The sequence below is a fragment of the Rana temporaria genome, chromosome 13 (genome assembly GCF_905171775.1).
Source record: "Rana temporaria chromosome 13, aRanTem1.1, whole genome shotgun sequence".
Classification (NCBI taxonomy): Eukaryota; Metazoa; Chordata; class Amphibia; order Anura; family Ranidae; genus Rana; species Rana temporaria.
In genome coordinates, this window is record NC_053501.1 from 42,526,011 (window position 1) to 42,546,352 (window position 20,342).

Sequence of the window (20,342 nt, forward strand, 5' to 3'; positions counted from 1 at the left end):
TCATTTGGCAGCCAAATGGTCCGGGGCTGAAGTGGTTAGATGAGCTCTAAAGAGAACCCTTAAAGCAAAAACTGAAAGGGGTTTTAACCTTTTCCCACACTATCCAAGACTAAGAAAAAAAAAAAAAGCTTGAACAGGACATACATGTATTTATAGTTATGCAATTGTTCCATTTACGAAACACAGAATGCACACACATCTACCCTTCAATACTGACCCGTTTATCTTGTTCGTAGGATGAGGTTTCTGCAGTTGGTAAAAGGTGCGTCACAGTGGCTAACAGAATCTGTTGGAACAGCAAAACACAACACATGTATAATTCAATAAAAACACACACAAGAATGATTTACCTAAACCATCTGACACAAGAGTAACCCCCTCCTTACACCATGTGCTACATGTATACAAGTGGGAGTGATTGGCACCTACCTCTATGATTTTCAGTGGGAAGTCCTGATGGAATATTTGCAGTTGCGTGACATAGTTAAGGAGCACATTCAGAACACTACATGCTACTTGTGCAACCACTTTGTTAGGAAACTGAAACAAAAATACATTTTACCATTAGGTCTAAGAAATAAAAATACTACAAGTAATATTTTATGTACAAAAAGAATGTACAGTGTATACACTGACCATGTTCAGCCTGTTGTATGTGCATTCATTACACTTCTTTACAGAAAATAAACAGATTACAAGACAAAGAATAGGAAAAACAAAAGTCAGGAGCGGACTACATACTTCGGGGACAGTTTTTTTAATCCCTCCCGCTGCTTGCAAAAGAAATCCAGTGACTAGTTAGCCGCTAGGATTTCTTTTACAAGAGAGCCAACAGCCAGCTCCCACCATGCCGGTATAACCATTTGGAAGCCGAACGACGTTTCTGGTTGGCAAGTCGTTAAAAGCATTTCTAAACTTTCCCACCTGCATAAGATGTGCATTCATAATGTAGTTTCATGGTGGCATTTATATAGCCCTTTATGCACAGCTTATAGTGAAGTAAATCTTCACATTTCAATGTCGGCTATTTTTTTTGTGTGTGATCAAACATGAGGTAAGCTGCACGGCACTTCACAGGCTAATGCACGACCTCTGTCTAAGAACTGACACTTCCTGCAAAAAAACTCTATACATCCCACAATCCATTGGTCTCTCGATCTAGTACTCGGCAGGTACTGGCTAAAAACAGGAATTAGATCGGACACAAACAAAATAGGCAGAGCAACAAAGGGAATAGATTTGTTTCATCATATTATGCCCTGCCGTACAAATGTATCCTGACAGCGCAAAGACTTCCCTTCCATCAGGATACACCGATTAGAGTTGAAGGATATAGCCTGCAGTGCTAACAGAGCGTAGATACCTGCAGATAATGCGGCTATCTATGCCCACAATTGGGAGCAAATACCTGTATTAAACAGGTATCTGCTCCCCCCTGAAAGGTGCCAAATGTGACACCCGAGGGGGATAGGGTTCCGAAAGCGGAAGTTCCTTTGGGCGAAACTCTGCTTTAAGTGCAAACACAGTTTTACCTGTTTTTTCTCAAGAGAGTCAGGCAATCACTGGAAGTATGACCAGGTAAAAGCTGTGATGGGTATACATCCATCACGGGAGCAATGACTGGATTGTATCCTCAGTCTAGGAATGACAGCAACTGTTAGTGGAGTTCATCAGTTTTGTCATCTGTGTATTACTTTGTATGGGTTGCAGTTGGAAAAAAATAAAATTTATTTTGGCATTATTTGATTTCTTACTTTGAGGGAGACACAGATGACATTAAGTGCTTCTTTTATTTGCGGGTGGTGGGTCTGGTTTACAAGCTCCTCGCACATCCAGATTCCTAAACTGCACAAAGCTACGCATCTGTAATAGAGGAAAATAAAAATTACTATGCTGCACAAAACCGCTAAGTTTTCCCCTGTTTTCCCACAAAACCCCTCCCCTTTAACATAAGGAGGAGGTGTCCTGTAGTTTAGTAAGGGAGAGTTCAGGCGGGACTGACAACACTGCTTGGAATTTCAGTGCAGCAGATGAACGGCGTTGTCAATGCAAAAAGAAGCAAAAAAGAGCACACTTGATTTCTCAACAATTGTAAACATGCAGCGTTATTAATGGGATAACACATGGGGGAAATGTGCATGTACAGGTGCAGATAGATACCGTAAATATATAATGGTGCCCTGGGACAATGGTAACCCTAAATAAAGCTTTAGAAACATTCCTGTTTAAAATCAGACACCCTGTATGTAATAGTGCAAAGATATTAGAAAAAAATATGATTAGCCTTAAATAGGTATGCCAGGTATAGATATTTCACACGTAGTTATATTGGTCCAGCCTGGACCAATGCAACTATCTATATTCCATAACTGCCCGATGCCCTTGGAAGCTGGAAATCACTGAAGTAAACCCCGTCAACTCCAGTGATCTCCACTTGCTTTCAGATCCCATACTGAGCAGCTGGCGTACTGGATTCTGAACACAGGTTGGTTGGGTGCTCAGCACTTTGCATTTTACTGAATGAATGCAAAGTGATTGGATGAGGAGGTGGTGATGTCGCGCTCTCCACCTCATCCAATCAAACCAAAACGCAAAGCATTCTTTGAATGAGGTCCATGCTAAGAGGCCGACATCCTGTGTTCAGAACTCAGCTGGTCAGCCGCTCAGCAAGGGACCTGAAAGCAACTGGAGATCATTGGAGCGGCGGTGTCCACTACAGTGATTTCCAGCTTTCAGGGGCATTGACTATTTATTACATAGTTACACAAGTCCAAGCGAGACCAATGGTAACAATACTATATAATATCTATACCCGGAATTCATTTTAAGTTGGTCACTATGATGGTAGGCCTAAACCAAGCAATACAATTAAAACAAATACTCAAAATCTTGTGTGAAAAATGAATGGAATAAATCTGGAGTAGGAATGCATGTTGGATCCCCTATAATTGCAATCCTGTAAATTTAAGAGTCTGAGCTCAGGGGAAATGCAATAACATGTATACTAGTCACACAGCATTTATTGTGCCCTATGTAGTTCACTGTAACCCTATGATAGCCAGTAGTCTCGGGCATTTAAAGTCATTAAAGCGGTTGTAAACTTGCATACATTTTTTTATTTTATTTTTCTACACCTGCAAGGCAAAAGCCATAATGAGCTAGTATGCACCGCATATTAGCTCATTATGAAATACTTACCTCGGAACAAGGTAGGGAACTTACCTGGTCCACGCCGAGCATGTCTTTCGGGTTTCGCCGCTCCAGCGCTGTGATTGGCTGGAGCGGCCATGACGTCACTCCCGCAAATGCGCGCGGGAGATTTCCTTTCCGGCATGGGTCGCCGGGGACGGTGCTTCAGCCGAGGATCCCCCATGCGCATGCGCCGCTGAGCAAAGCAGCGCATTGCGAGGGGAATATCTCCTAAACCGTACAGGTTTAGGAGATATTCTTTATACCTACAGGTAAGCCTTATCATAGGCTTACCTGTAGGCAAAAGTAAAAAAAGTGGGTTTACAACCACTTTAAGACTGCATTTCCCCCTGGAGAAAATATAATCGTGCTTTGTTGTTGCCTTCCTCTGGATCAACTGTGGATATAGGATTGTGCATATAGAGGGATTCTATTTGTTTTTGTTTTTTATTATTACTATTTAAGCTGGATAGATTTTTTCCAACCTAACTATGTCCCCACAGTCCACATATTGCTTTGTTATACAAAGGAACCATTCTGGTAACTGTACCTGGCTGGCCCAGATGGCTCTTCTCGTGCTGAGCTCAACACAGTCTTAATGGTGAGCTCCTGCAATAAAGAAAAAAAAGAAAAGAAATCTAAAGCACAGAGAACAGTGATAATATATAATTCTTTATCTTTTATGTGGAAATATCACCTTAACATCTGTGAACTGTGACATTACGATTTCAGAGCTGCCAGGAAGTAGAGCTGGGAGCTCCTGGTAAAGGTTGGGAAAACAGACCAAAGATCCCAAAAGCACTTGGGCTTCAACACGTGGTGCCTGAAAAGAAAGAAATATCTAACTGAAGAGAAAAGTATGAGTTATACAATGACCTATGATACGTATCCAAACCCAAAATATGATCATATTACAGCTTACCAGCCTTCGATGTTGTGGCTAAATTTGCTCAGTTGGTGGCGATTCAGTGATGTGATTTCTGCTGAAAGGGCAGATCTGAGGTGAGACCAGCAGATCCTTTCCTTCAGTAGAATGATGTGACCAAACGCCATCTCCAATAAGTAGCATTTTATTTGGGAGAGATAGACCTTTCATCATCCCTTACTGATTAGTCCAAGCAAAGCCACTACTGTTTGCCAACATTTGCGTAACTATAAGGCCGGATTCACACTAGTGCGGTGCGAATTTCAGCTCTCTTATCTCTGCAGAGCGATAAGAGAACTGTTCAGCAGATCCACTGCGTTTTAGCTGCAGATTAGCTGCGAATTTGGAGACCTGGGAGAGGGGAGGGGGAGGGGGGAAGTGTATTGAGCTGATTGAGAGAAATCCTGAAGAGAAATGAACACATCTGCGAATCAGCTGCGTACCCATAGAAGATAATGGGCCTGAATTCGCACCTGAGCCGCAAGACCTAAAATATGCACACGTTTTTTCAGCAATGCGCAGTGCGAATGGAATCGCACATATGTGAACCAGCCTCAATGAAAACAATGTATTGTGAGGGGTTAGCTCGGTAGCGGGGTGTGTGACCCCTTGGATGGGTTCACCACACACTGAATTTCTACAGACTGGCAGTCGAAGACCGTTGAAAACAAAGTTTCTGGTTTATTTTTCCATCTTGCTAGAAAACAATTGCAAGCATCCAAACAGCATAAACAAAATCAAACATAAAATAAATCCTACCTTCCACACAGGAACCTATCTATGAAGTCTAACACAGCCTACTGCTGGGTAGACAGTGCTGGTCATACAGCACAAAACAATAGTCTTTTGATTTTTATCACACAGAAAAATCAATGGTCTCCTCACCTCCACCGAAGACCTTCTGGCACTGCTCTCCTACCCACACAGCCTTAGGAGTGATGCAGCCAATTAGTGGTAACCCTCTGGACTTTTTATAGAGGCCTTAATTGCCTCACTCTGAACAGCTGGAGTCTTTCAACGCCCTTAGACCTTGTCTGGCTCTTCTCGCAGCCGACGCCTAATAATGATTAGTGTATTGTCTAAGCAAGGCAGAAATGTATGTCCCGTTTGTGACAACACCCACAGATTTACCTGACTTCCTGTCACAGTATTTAGAAATGTTCTGCGGTTTAAGCCGCACTCAATTCACATAGGTGTGAACCCGGCCTAAAGGTCGCTTCTAAAAGTTCATAAAATTCTGGCGTCCATTACTATAGTCCAGGTGTCGGCAACCCGCGGCTCCGGAGCCGCATGCGGCTCTTTTGCACCTTTGCCGCGGCTCAGGGGCACCTTTTGCTTCCCGCAGAGGACTTCAAACCGGCCGGCCCGACCCTGACAGGCAATGCCGGCCGGTTACACAGCGATTCCAGCGGTGAACAGTTCGGGCGCGCTGTGATAAATGTCCCGCCCTCCTCCTCCTAGAAGACTAGCTCGTGTGATAGAGCCAGTGCGCTGTCTGTCACACAAGCTGGTCTAGAGGAGGAGGAGGGCGGGACATGTATCATCGCGCCAGAACTGTGGGAGAGCATCGTGACAGCGGTGACACAGCACAGAACAGTAAGGCTGTGAGGGGCTTACAATGGGGGGATTTTTTAATGATGAGGATGATAATATTGGGGGGGGGGGTTGGGGCAGGCTTGCGATGGTGACTGATTTTATGATGATGATGAGGATGGGGGGGGTTGGGGGAGGCTTGCGATGGTGACTGATTTTTTAGTGATGATGATGGGGGGGGGGGTTGGGGCAGGCTTGCGATGGTGACTGATTTTATGATGATGATGAGGATGGGGGGGGTTGGGGGAGGCTTGCGATGGTGACTGATTTTTTAGTGATGATGATGGGGGGGGGGGTTGGGGCAGGCTTGCGATGGTGACTGATTTTATGATGATGGGGGGGGGGGGGGGTTGGGGCAGGCTTGCGATGGTGACTGATTTTTTAGTGATGATGATGGGGGGGTTGGGGCAGGCTTGCGATGGTGACTGATTTTATGATGATGATGGGGGGGTTGGGGCAGGCTTGCGATGGTGACTGATTTTTTAGTGATGATGATGATGATGGGTTGGGGCAGGCTTGCGATGGTGACTGATTTTTTAGTGATGATGATGATGATGGGGGGGGGGGGGATGGGGCAGGCTTGCGATGGTGACTGATTTTTTAGTGATGATGATGGGGGGGGGGGGTTGGGGCAGGCTTGCGACGGTGACTGATTTTTTAGTGATGATGATGATGATGATGGGGGGGGGGGGGTTGGGGCAGGCTTGCGATGGTGACTGATTTTTTAGTGATGATGATGGGGGGGGTTGGGGCAGGCTTGCGATGGTGACTGATTTTATGATGATGATGAGGATGGGGGAGGCTTGCGATGGTGACTGATTTTTTAGTGATGATGATGGGGGGGGGGGGGGGTTGGGGCAGGCTTGCGATGGTGACTGATTTTTTAGTGATGATGATGGGGGGGGGGTTGGGGCAGGCTTGCGATGGTGACTGATTTTTTAGTGATGATGATGGGGGGGGGTTGGGGCAGGCTTGCGATGGTGACTGATTTTTTAGTGATGATGATGATGATGGGGGGGGGGGGGGTTGGGGCAGGCTTGCGATGGTGACTGATTTTTTAGTGATGATGATGATGGGGGGGGTTGGGGCAGGCTTGCGATGGTGACTGATTTTTTAGTGATGATGATGATGATGGGGGGGGGGTTGGGGCAGGCTTGCGATGGTGACTGATTTTTTAGTGATGATGATGATGATGGGGGGGGGGGTTGGGGCAGGCTTGCGATGGTGACTGATTTTTTAATGATGATGATGATGATGGGGGGGGGGTTGGGGCAGGCTTGCGATGGTGACTGATTTTTTGATGATGATGGGGGGGGGGGGGGGTTGGGGCAGGCTTGCGATGGTGACTGATTTTTTAGTGATGATGGGGGGGGGGGGTTGGGGCAGGCTTGCGATGGTGACTGATTTTTTAGTGATGATGATGATGGGGGGGGGTTGGGGCAGGCTTGCGATGGTGACTGATTTTTTAGTGATGATGATGATGATGGGGGGGGGGGTTGGGGCAGGCTTGCGATGGTGACTGATTTTTTGATGATGATGGGGGGGGGGGGGGGTTGGGGCAGGCTTGCGATGGTGACTGATTTTTTAGTGATGATGGGGGGGGGGGGGGGTTGGGGCAGGCTTGCGATGGTGACTGATTTTTTAATGATGATGATTATGGTGGGGGGGGGGGCTGATGGTGATGTAATTAATGATGGTGGGGCTGATGATTTTGTAATGATGATGATGATGGTGGGGGCTGATGGTGATGTAATTAATGATGGGGCTGATGATTTTGTGATGATGATGGTGATGATGATGATGGTGAGGGAGGGCTGATGATGATGGTGGGGGCTGGCTTGCGATGGTGAGGGGAGCTGATGACTTTTTAATGATGATGATGGTGGTGGGGGGGGGGGGGCTGATGGTGATGTAATTAATGATGGTGATGATGGGGCTGATGATTTTGTAATGATGATGGTGAGGGAGGGCTGATGATGGTGAGGGGGGATGATGATTTTGTAATGATGATGGTGAGGGGGGCTGATGATGATGGTGGCTGATGATGGTGAGGGGGGCTGATGATTTTGTAATGATGATGGTGAGGGAGGGCTGATGATGGTGAGGGGGGATGATGATTTTGTAATGATGATGGTGAGGGGGGCTGATGATGATGATGATGGTGGCTGATGATGGTGAGGGGGGCTGATGATGGTGATGGTGAGGGGGGATGATGATTTTGTAATGATGATGGTGAGGGGGGCTGATGATGGTGAGGGGGGCTGATGATGATGATGGTGAGGGGGGCTGATGGTGAGGGGGGCTGATGATGATGGTGAGGGGGGCTGATGATGGTGAGGGGGGATGATGATTTTGTAATGATGATGGTGAGGGAGGGCTGATGATGATGATGTTGGTGAGGGGGGGATGATGATTTTGTAATGATGATGGTGAGGGGGGCTGATGATGGTGATGGTGAGGAGGGCTGATGATGATGATGGTGAGGGGGGCTGATGATGATGGTGAGGGGGGCTGATGATTTTGTAATGATGATGGTGATTGAGGGCTGATGATGTTGGTGAGGGGGGATGATGATTTTGTAATGATGATGGTGAGGGAGGGCTGATGATGATGGTGAGGGGGATGATGATTTTGTAATGGTGATGGTGGGGGGGGGCTGATGGTGATTTCTAATTACGTCGCTGTTTTCGACCCCCCGGTAGGCCAGCCATGGATAAAGGCAAGAAGAGAAAAATTTCTGAAGAAAACAGAGTGTTTAATGATACATGGACAGAATCATTTGCATTCTCTACTGACGAGACTGGTTTACCAGTATGCTTAATATGTGGTGAGAAATTTGCAAACAAAAAGTCGAATATTGCAAGACATTTCCAGAATAAACACACAGCCTTTGCTGAAAAATATCCAGATGGAGATGAGAGACGAAAAGCCGTTGCAGAACTTATGAGGAAGGTTAATATGAGCAAAAATACTTTCAAGAAGTGGGTGAAGTCTGCAAATTCCACAACATATGCTAGTTTTATGGCCGCTCAGGAAATAGTCAAGCATGGGAAGCCCTTCACAGATGGAGAGTATATGAAAGAAGCATTCATTAAGATTTCGGAACATCTATACATGGACTTCAAAAACAAGAATGAAATTGTGCAGAAAATCAAAGACATGCCTCTCTCTGCGAAGACTGTCAAAGACAGAACCCTAAAAATGGCAGAAAACATTAGCAAACAGCAAATTCAAGACATTAATTCAGCTGTGGCGTACTCCATCGCCTGTGATGAGTCCAAAGATAAAGGTGATATTGAACAAATAGCGCTGTTCTGCCGATATGTGAACTCTTTTGGGCCACAGGAAGAACTGATTGAGCTGATACCACTAAAAGACCAAACAAGGGGTGAGGATGTCTGTAAGGCTGTCCTGGACTTTTTAAGTGCTAAAAAAATAAACACCAACCACCTGGTCTCAGTGGCTACTGATGGGGCACCGAGCATGAGAGAAGCACATAAGGGCTTTGTGGCTCTACTGCAGAAGGCACTGGGTAGAACGCTGCTGTCATTTCATTGCATCCTGCACCAAGAGGCATTGTGTGCTCAAACATTTCCCCCGGAATGCACAAAAGTGATGGATGTGGTCATTCAGATTGTTAATAAGATAATGGCAAAGGGTTTAAACCACCGCCAGTTCCGTTTGCTATTGGATGAGGTGGAAAGCATATATTCTGACCTCCTGTTCCACAACAAGGTCCGGTGGCTGTCTAGAGGCGAGGTGCTAAAACGCTTTGTCACATGTTTGGAAGAAGTAAAAACCTTCCTGGCCAGCAAAGAGATCACCTTTGCTGAGCTGGAACAGCCAGAGTGGCTGGAAAAATTGCATTTTATGGTAGACATGACAGCACATCTAAACACGCTAAATACAACCCTTCAGGGGAGAGGAGGCACAGCCCTGCACATGCTGGAGGAGGTTTTGGCATTCGAGCGCAAGTTGACAGTGTTTGTCAAGGATTTACAGAGAGGTACACTGTCTCACTTTCCCTCTTTGAGAGAGTTCAAACAAAGTCACGATGCGATAAATTTGGAATATTTCAAGTCTGCAATCACCGCAATGCAAAGTTCGTTTGGGAAACGATTCTGTGAGTTCAGAGAGGAAAAAAACACATTATCCTTCCCTGTCACTCCCCTGGCGATCGATCCTTCCCTATTGAATATGACTGCATTTGCAGGTGTAAGTCAACCTGATCTTGAGATGGAACTGGCCGATATAGCCGACAAAGATATATGGGTGTCCAAGTTCAAATGCTTGACTGCTACTCTTGAGGATGTTGCCCGTCAGAAGGCCATTCTGGCTCAGAATCATAAATGGAGTGATATTGAAAACCTTCCCAAACAGGACAAACTTGTGTTCGAAACATGGAATGCCATCCCCAACACTTATTTAAACATGAAAAAGTATGCATTTGGAGTCCTGTCGATCTTCGGCTCCACATATGTATGTGAGCAGGTCTTCTCCAACATGAACTATATTAAAAACAAACATCGATCACGCCTCACAGATGACAGCTTGCAAGCCTGTGTGAAAATGAAGGTGACGTCTTACAGCCCTGATGTGCAGACACTATGCACTGAGGTTCAGGAGCAAAAATCCCATTAACCAGGTAAATTAAATATTTTAATTAGCTATTAATTTGCAAAAATATATTTTACATTGTTAAGGGAAAAAGTCCTTTTTTTTTCTTCAGATTGACAGCTGACTGCACGATCCTGTATATAGCATTAAGGTAAGAAACAATATATGCAGTGTTATATTTGTTTAAAATGTCGCAATGGTTTTGCGGCTCCCAGTTTTTTTTTTCATTCGGAAACGGGTCCAAGTGGCTCTTTATGTCTTAAAGGTTGCAGACCCCTGCTATAGTCAAACAACTGTTTTGCTATAACTAGCCAAACTGCTACTTGTCGGCACATCATTTCCATGTTCCATAATATTTGATGTGTTCCATTTGGCAATCTTGTTTATTATTCCTAAAGCCCAACTCCAGGAAAATGTTTAATTCCAAAAGTGCATTGAGCATTCGTTAACATACTCCATAGTCTTGATCCCAAACACCTCTTTCCAAGCCATCCTGCAGTGTAATCGAACAATGTCACAGTAACTTCTATGAACAAAGCCAATATCCTGCCCTGGGGAACCAGACATTTTTTCTGCTCATTATCTTGTTGGACACTGATCCCCTCACTGCTTTTATTAGTTCTCCTGCCTCTTGATAGGATCCAGCTGTGGAAAGTGTCACATCCACAGATAAATGTCCACATCATGTAGGCAGCGATTTCGACACCCAAAAAAAGGACCCCAGGAAGTAAACAGAAGGATCATCATGTGACCATGATCTCAGTTAAGTAAAATGGACATTTGTATGTTTTTTTTTCCCCCCACCAATGGTTAGTTAAAAGTGGGATTGGAGGGGGTTGAGAATATCTTGGAGTTGAGTTTTGAAAGTCAAGTATTTAAAACAATAAACTACAACAAACTTAGGACTAAGGAGGACCTATGTAAAATGTGGTACAAAAAAAAAAAAAAAAATCAGGCTGCTTTCATTACAGCAGTTAGAATGGAACTAAAATCTAACAAAAAAAAAAAGTTATAGTCTTGTTTAAGTATTTACTATTTAGTGTGATCAGTTTTTAATAGGAGAGAAAGGGGACTAGTAGGATTACCAGGGAGCAATACAAAGAACAGGACACATTCTCATACAAGCATACCTCCCAACTTTCTAAGAAGGGAATGAGGGACACCTATAAGCAAAGGTATGTAGGCAAAAGGATACACCCTCTGGCACGCCCCCTTAAAGGAGAATATATATATATATATATATATATATATATATATATATATATATATATAAATATAAATATAAATATAAATATAAATATATATATATATATAATATATATATATATATATATATATATATATATATATATATATATATATCATACATAATTGGTTAAACCCACAAGTGTTTTTTTACCACTACTATTCCTTTATACTGACTTTTGAAATTTACAAATGCAGCAATTTGGATGAAAGGTTTAGCACCGGGAAACACTTTTTGAAAGATAAAAATTGCATTTTATATACATCTATATAGATCAGACCAAAATGAGGGACAAATGAGATGGAAAGAGGGACAGGGGGACATTGTTCCAAACCAGGGACAGTTGGGAGCTATGTACAAGTACATGGTACAGCAGGCACATACCAGGAATATGAAGTGTTGGGGTAACAAACACTTTAACCCTTTAGGAGAAACTCACTCAAAATTTAATTTTTGTTCCAGAGGATTCCTAAAATCTGACTTGTATTTTACAGCAGATTTTTGGGAAAATCAGTGAGCTAACCACACAGGCAGTAAATTAAATTTCTTGAGGCGTTCTGTATACCAACTGGGTCCAGAAGGCCTCTGAGTTGCCATATTGCATTGAATTTTACAGAATGACAGCACTGTAGACTGAAAAGGAAATGTGATTTTTAATAACATTAAATTAAAATATGGCTTATCTTACAATTGAATAAGCTGTATTTTTTCCCACAAAAGTGGAGTTGCCCTTTAACATAGAAAGTACAAAGTGCAGATTTTTATACTCCAAAACAATGGCAGGGTGATGCTATATGTGACACAATGCATTTCATTGCAAAACAAAATTTAGTTGTAATATGAAGTGTATACTGGAATTGTACAGAACCCCAAATACAAGCGCTTTCCTATTTACTGTAAAATTTAGCATAAGCGGAAGGAAAACAAAGCATTTCCCAAGTGATGACGGCAATTGATCTTACATTTAGAGAAGGTGAGGCAGCCACTCTCCCTGCTGCTACAATGAAGTCCATAATTAGGAGTGTGGCTCCTGGGAGACCCAGAGAAAAAAACTGAGGTGAACAGTGCTTGATAATTGTATTAACAATATCCTGTGAGGGAAAATAAAAAAAAGTACAGCAATGTCAACCATTTTCTCAAGACACAAAATCAAATAAATGAGCAATTCCAGGCAACATGTAAAACCAGTCAGTAAACTGCCAATGCAGGCAAACAATTATTGCAACTGTACTGAAGCTAAGATAGAACTGTGGCCAACTGCAAAAATATGTACTACTGACTCAAATTATAAGTGCATCTTACAGTTTTGTAAAGTCCCATCAATACCTGTTGATTTTGCCAATCACCTAATGCAGCTTCGTGTGGTGATATGGCAACAATGCTGCACACCTCCTGAATCCAGAGCATTGTTGCTACTTTCATGTAGGCTGTGTCTGCGCGCACTACAGTGGGATGAGACGATAGAGGCATGGCTGTCAAAACTGTAACCCCCTTTCTCCTCCTCTTCCACCCACCAACACTCTCCTTATTCTGTGAGATTATATTGTGTTCCTTCCTTTTTCTTTTGCTTCCCCCTTTCTTCTCCTCTCCCTCCGTGAGTCAGGAAAACTTCATGCAGACATCAGTGCTCTGGATTAAGACAAGTGCACACTATAGAGGAATATGCTTTGTTCAAATTTTTGTGGGCAACCCCTATGTGAAGTTAATTTCTCTAAATAAAGACTGGAATTAAACTTTATTAATCCACTGTATTATTTTTTTGCAATAAAAGGCAGATGGCCTATATTATGGGCAAAAGGGTACCATTTCCTGGAATCTCCAACCAATCCAAAACACGCGTTAAAAGAGTGGGGGAAATACAGGCGTCAAATACCAAGTTAGCCACAGTTACTACCTCCATCCAGTATCTAAACAGTTTGGGACAGCACCAAAACATATGCACCAAATCCCCATTGTTCCCGAGACACCTCGGACAGAGTAAGGCTTCTCAAGCCTATACTTATACAGCTATTCTGATATCCCTATACAACCTATGTATTAAAACATAGATGTGACAATCGATGGGCATTTGATAAATAGAGAGAGTAGGAGACATTTTCAGTATGGAATCCCATTGTTCTGCTGAAATCACACCTTCATCTTTTTCCCATTTTCGTTTGCTCAATAAAGGAGTTGGTTGTATCTGGGAGTGAAGACGACTTAAATATACATTAAATAGACATTACCCCGCTTAGCAGTTGCCCAGAGCACTGTATTTTAATACTGCAGCTGCTGACTTTTATATAAGGACACTTACCTGTCCAAGGATCCAGCTCTGTCCTTAACCAAGCTGATTATTAAAACGGCTTCAGGTGAAGGTGTCGGCATCTTAAAGCGGAGGTTCACCCAAATAACATCAATATAAGACCGAATTCGTTATACTGCTAACATGTACAGTAGGCATTTTTTTTTTTTTAGGCTGTACATACCTTATCGCTATTTTCAATCCGGCTTCTGGGTACTCACTCCCGCGGGAGTAGGCGTTTATATGCTGAGCCGCAATGTAATCTGGGAGTTCACCCAGATGATTGATGTCCTTCAGAAAAAGTTTCCCCTGGTGGATAAGGCCCCCCCCCCGTATTGCGTAGGCACGTCACGAGAGTCACGGAGTTCCCGAAAGTAGCCGAACATGTAGAGCCACGAGTTAGCTCTACACAGTGCCTGCGCACCGACTAGGAGCCGTGTAGAGCTGACTACGCAGGCGCCGTAGAGAGCTGACTCGCAGCTCTACATGTTCGGCTACTTTCGGAAACTCTGTGACTCTCGTGAAGTGCCTACGCAATACAGGGGGGGGCCTTATCCGCCGGGGGGAACTTTTTCTGAAGGACATCAATCATCTGGGCGAACTCCCAGATTATATTGCGGCTCAGCATAGAAACGCCTACTCCCGCGGGAGTGAGTTCCCGGAAGCTGGATTGAAAATAGCGATAAGGTATGTACAGTCTAAAAAAAAAAAAAAAAGTGCCTACTGTACATGTTAGAAGTATAAAGAATTTGGTCTTATATAGAGGTTATTTGGGTGAACCTCCACTTTAAGTATGGAAAACAGGCAGTTTCCTACTGTGCATGCCTGTGATAGGTCCCAGAAGGCTGCGTGAGGCCAAACATCCAGCTCAGATCGCCATGTCGCATTTGACCCAAAAAGTGCCAAATGTGGCAGTGAAGAGGGGGAGGATGCCAACAAACTTCTCCTTTTGGGTGAAGATCTGCTTTAAGCAAACAGGCAAGAAAAAGGGCCTGTATCAAATGAGAAAACATCACAGCCCACGTGTTATGAAGCCTAAGCTTAACCGGCCTCAAAGAGCCAGAACAGCACCTCCTCTATCGAGACGGTTAAGGGGTACAGAATTCAGTTTTAACAAAGAACTGAGCCTTGATGCTTCCAATGTCAGAGTAGCTAAGCCTGCAGCCCAGAACCCAATAATCTAAGAAATTGTGTGTGTATATGTTTATTTATACCAGTCAGGGGCTCCCATTGCATAATGGAAGTAGGATTTGTACTGTCCACTCACCACAAGCAAGTTCTATTTTTCTCTTCTAATCTTAAAAAGAGATTCACAATTTGGTAAAAGAGCACAAATACATCAGTAATGCTAGGTAACCACTTTTGTGGGTTGTATTGCTGATATCAGGCTAATTAGAATGATCTAAAGCAGTGGTTCTCAACCTGGGGGTCGGGACCCACTCGGGGTCAAATAAAGCTTTGCCGGGGGTCACCGTATCTTGAGCTGTTCCTGAAGCCAGCGCCACTCTGCCAGCCTTTTAGCGACCACCCAGGAGGGCTGTCCCTGGAGCCTGTTGCCACCCAGCTGGGCTATTCTTGGAGCCCACAGCCGCCCACTCAGCCTCTTCGCAGGTGCCATTCAGTAAATGGCATGGTTGGGGGCAGAGACTAGAGATCAGCTGACTGGTGAGGAATGTGAGATGGGAGGGGCTGGAGATCTCCTGATTTCGGCATCGGTGTCACTGCTACGAGACACCACAAAGTCAGAGACACAGTGAAGCTGGAGGCACAGTGAGTAACAATACCTGTGATTATAGTTCCCATTAAAAGGGTGCGCTAAATGTCCGTGGGTTAGGGGCGCAAATTACTTGTGTTGCCTTGGGTGCTGACAAACCATGCTACGAAAATAATTTTACTGTTAGGGGTCCCCACAACTCGGGAAATTTTATCAAGGGGTCACGGCAATAGAAGGTAACAACAAAATATCCAGTTCCGTATACCTTGCACTAAAGCCATACATGTCGCATACAATCAAAGCTAGGACAAAGAAGTGGGTACCTGGTCAGTATGGAGTAAACCACAGTGCATAATATTAAAAAAGTGCGTTAAGAAGTCCCGGTTCGGAGACACGTCCTGCCGTCTCGTCATAATTTTACAGATTAATTTGTAGGCATGAAGTTTCCCTTGTTTGTATTTTTCTGGCAGCATTGTGGCCTGAAACACAAGAATGGCAAGATTTCACACAGTGCTACAAGTTTTAAAATTAACCTAAGACACACTGAACAATATGAAGGCTCAGTAAATGGAAGGGGATCATGCTTTATTTTTAAAGGTAAAGTCAAGATTAGCATATTTAGCTGCCTATATTCACCAAATATTCCATTGTTACTGAAAGTTGTGTAAAGTATTAAATAAAAGACTAAGGAATCTGACCTAGCTAGAGAATTTTACAGCCAGAATGGGGCACTTTACAACATTGTACCACAATAAAAATCTTAATAGAAAACAATAATACATAGTAGCAAAAAATAAAATGTAGACCTGTAAAATTTTAGTTATAGTAGTGGTCAGTGGATAAGTGCCTCTCAAGTTGGCCATAGATGGATCGAAGTTTATCCAGTTCAGCAAATACCGGCCAAATTTTGATCTTTGGCCGGTCCCGTTCAAGAGCAGTTAATCTACTGATCAACTGCTCACAAAGGGGCTTGTTGAAGTTTTTCATCTTTATACATTCTATGCATTAAAGCGGTTGTGTAGGCTAAAAAAAAAATTGCACCGCATACTAGCTCATTATAAAATACTTACCTTGGAACGAGGCATCGGTACCGCTGCCGGTCCACGCCGAGGGAGATGACATATCCCCTTGGCGTGTCTTCCAGGTATCGCGGCTCCAGTGCTGTGAGTGGCTGCAGCCGCGATATTGTCACTCCTGCACATGCGCGTGGGAGACTTCTTTCCGGCAAGGTCGGCGGCTGCTGGGCCTTAAGCCGAAAACCCCCAGTGCGCATGCGCCGCTGCATTCAGCGGCTAGTTGCAAGGGAAATATCTCCTAAACCGTAAAGGTTTAGGAGATATTTTTTTTACCTACAGGTATAGGCTTACCTGTAGGTAAAAGTAAAAAAAAAACCCTATACAACCGCTTTAATATAAAAATAAAAACCTGTGTGCAGCAGCCCCCCCCCCCCCCAATACTTGCCTGAGCCCCATCTTCATACAGCAATGTTTCAGGACAGTCTCGCCTGCTGGGACTCTCCCACCTCATTGGCTGAGATGGCCAACTGCCCCCCATCCCTGGAGGATACAAGTGGAAGAAGACACCTGAATGCCAAGGGAATTTATTTCTAAGCCCCCGGACCTGTGGCGCAACTATACTGGGGCTTAGTGCGAAAGATCGCCGTGCAACAGGTCAGTGGGACTGGGGGGGATTAGGGGGTCCTGTGTAAATTTACCTTACAGATTTTTCTATATAGTTAAAAATGATAAATATTTACATATGGATTAAGCTACTTTCTCCTGTTCAAAGCTTTAAATCTCAAGGTGTCTTTTGTGACTAAGCAATTGTGTCCGGGCAAAGATTGCATGGCTGAAGTTTGGACTCCCTCACATAACTACACGGACACATCTTTCAAACAGACAAGAACACAGCGCCAACATTTTGTAATGTCCGGTTTCTCTGATAAACTCATAGGTCCTGTAATCTATGGTGTACTTTAAAACAAATCATCAATGGAAATGTCTAAATTGCTTTCACACAGAATACAAATGATTATGTATAATAGATGATTATTGATACCACAAAGAAAGTATTCAGTCTACCTTGAAAAGCCAGGGGGTAAGAATCCTCAGGGGTGGGATAAGTACAGGTGGGGGAGGAGAATACTGATTATCCATAGAGATTCCCAAATTGTCCCGAATCTGGAAAACAGAACAAAATGTTTACATTTAAACTGCAAGGAAATTGCTGGGGCAGTTTGTAATAAAAATAATTTGACGTGTTTTCATAGTTTCACATGGATTATACTCCAATTAAATGGGTTTTGCACTTATGTAAACAGTCTGAATCAGTCTCTCATTTCATTTGTGTTCAGCAATTTGATAACTTGCCAATTGTCTATGTAATACATTCCTTCTGTGTATGCTATATTGTTAGCATTGATGGTGTTACTTTATAAAATTTACCAATCAAATCGGGACTACATAATCATGGCACCAACATCCCTTTTACTATTCCATGGGAAAAACAATACAGAATTGACGATGAGACTTTTAAAGTGATACAAAAAAAAAAAACAACAAGACTTTACAAACAAACATGTTATACTCACCTCCTCTGTGCAGTGGATTTGCACACAGCAGTCCGGATCCTACTCTTTTCGAATCCGTATTCTGTGCTCCTGGCCCCTCCCTCCTGTTGAGTGCCCCAACAGCAAGCAGCTTGCTATGGGGGCACCCGAGCTGAGCCACAGCTCCCTGTGTCCATTCAGACATGGAGCTGTGACCTGGCCCTGTCCCCTCTGTCCCCTGAATGACAGCAGTGGGAGTCAATTGCGCCACGCTGCTGTCTCGGAGGAGGAGAGTCCCAGGCAGCTTAGACACTCCTGCAACATCGCTTGATAAAGACAGGCACAGGTAAGTATGGGGGCTGCTGCACACAGAAGTTTTTTTTCTATCTTAAAGTGGATGTAAACCAGATTCATGATATCTGACCTGGGCACATATATCTGTAGTGTTTATCTATCTTCAAAGCTCCAAGTCCTGCGTGTTTCTGCCGTTTCGTTTCTCTGTTATCAGCATGATAACTTCTAACAAGTTCTCTGTCAACCAACATAAAACCAGCCTGAAATGTGTGTTGTGGGAGGTTGCTATAAATAGATTAGCAGAGAGCTAGTCTGGTCACAGCTCAGCTTTGAAAAGTATCTTCCTTCCTCTACCTATGTGGAGGGGGTGTGCGTCTTTCCTCCAATCAGCTGTCTCCCAGTGTATGCCAAGAATCCACTCCTACTACTGAAAGAGGAAGTAAAAATTCTAATCCAAGGTCAGAATTCTAAAGAATATAGCAAGCTGAAGACAGCAGATATACATGTAAAACTTTTGTAGGGAGATTTGTTTCATCCCTGTGCATCATCTGAGGCTGTTCATTTCACTGGATATATGTGAGGGTTTACATCCACTTTAATGCATAGAATGCATTAGGATAACAAATCCCTTTAAGGTGCCAGATGTTACTTTGTGCCCTATTCAATACTTCTAAAAACAATTTTGGATTTAAAAAAAAATCATTAAAACTGCAACGTATTGGTGTAAAAATTTCCATACGATTTAATGGACAAGTATTTTCTTTCACTTTTGGTAATGCAAAAACAGAAGAAAAACTGATAAGAGTAAAGGGGTCCTTACAGGGATTGTAAAGGCAGAAGGCTTGTTTATCTTAATGCATTAAGATAAAAAAAACTTCTGTGTGCAGCAGCCTCCCTCATACTTACCTGAGCCCCATCTCTATCCAGCGATGTTGCAGGAGTGTCTAAGCTGCCTGGGACTACCCTCCTCATTGGCTGAGACAGCACTGCGGCTCGATTGGCTCCTGCTGGTGTCAGCCAATCAGGAGAGAGAGAGAGAGAGAGAGAGAAAGGTAGGGACAGGTCACAGCTGTGTCTGAATGGACACAGGGAGCTGTGACGCGGCTCAGGTGCCCCCATAGCAAGCTGCTTGCTGTGGGGGGGCACTTGTCAGGAGGGAGGGGCCAGAAACACAAAAGAGGGAGAGAGAGTATCCAGGCTGCTCTACATAGAGAAGCTAAGTATGACATGTATGTTTGTTTTCTTAAACAAGACTTTAACAGAACAAGCATTGGCATTGGCATATTTGGGTAATGACAACACCTGCATCTCTGGCACCCCTTTGTATACCTTCAGCTTTCAGTTGAGAAATCTCCCGGCCAATACTGAAATTGGGTTGGGGTTGGGGATACAGCACTGTGCAGGAAGCTGTCACATACATGTCAGTTTCCCAACACAAACACAGCTCGCTTTGATTATTTGATTACACATTTGGCACCTTTTTTGGTAGGGGGGAAGCAGGTACCTGGATTTGACAGGTACCCACTCCCACTTCGGGTCCGATCACCGCGGCAATCTGTGTAGAAGTTCGGCCCCTCCTTCCTCGCAGACTTCTGGAATACATCAAAGTTTCCAGAAGACTATGGGACCAGTCACAAAGCACAGCGTGAGCTCGCACATGTGCAGTAGGAAGGCTTCACTGCTGGTTTCCCTTACCCAAGATAGCTGCACCTACACCCAAAGCCGATGAAAGAATCAGCTCGGGTGTGGACTTTACTGGATCTCTGGACTGGTAAGCGTCCTTATATTAAAAGCCAGCAGCTACAGGATTTGTAGCTGCTGACCTTTATTTTTTTGGGGGGAGTTTGGAGCTTCTCTTAAGGACTACCTGAATTTGCTGCACGTGTCAGTAATGGTACCTAGAATGGCACAATTGCTTGTCTAACTTAGATG

At 43.8% G+C, this 20,342-nt stretch overlaps 1 protein-coding gene across 13 annotated transcripts in view; it reads right to left on the reverse strand.

Annotated features, from left to right (window-relative positions):
* The window catches only part of RALGAPA1 (Ral GTPase activating protein catalytic subunit alpha 1), a 290,205-nt gene that overhangs the window by 106,055 nt on the left and 163,808 nt on the right, over positions 1–20,342 (reverse strand). For all 13 annotated transcript variants that reach the window (XM_040333074.1, XM_040333068.1, XM_040333064.1 and 10 more), the window contains 8 exons: positions 17,650–17,748; positions 15,892–16,047; positions 12,533–12,661; positions 3,887–4,012; positions 3,740–3,798; positions 1,755–1,863; positions 430–540; positions 218–286 (listed from right to left, as the gene is read on the reverse strand). In XM_040333074.1, the coding sequence (XP_040189008.1) occupies positions 218–286; positions 430–540; positions 1,755–1,863; positions 3,740–3,798; positions 3,887–4,012; positions 12,533–12,661; positions 15,892–16,047; positions 17,650–17,748 (858 nt within the window). The remainder of the gene's footprint in view (positions 1–217; positions 287–429; positions 541–1,754; positions 1,864–3,739; positions 3,799–3,886; positions 4,013–12,532; positions 12,662–15,891; positions 16,048–17,649; positions 17,749–20,342) is intronic.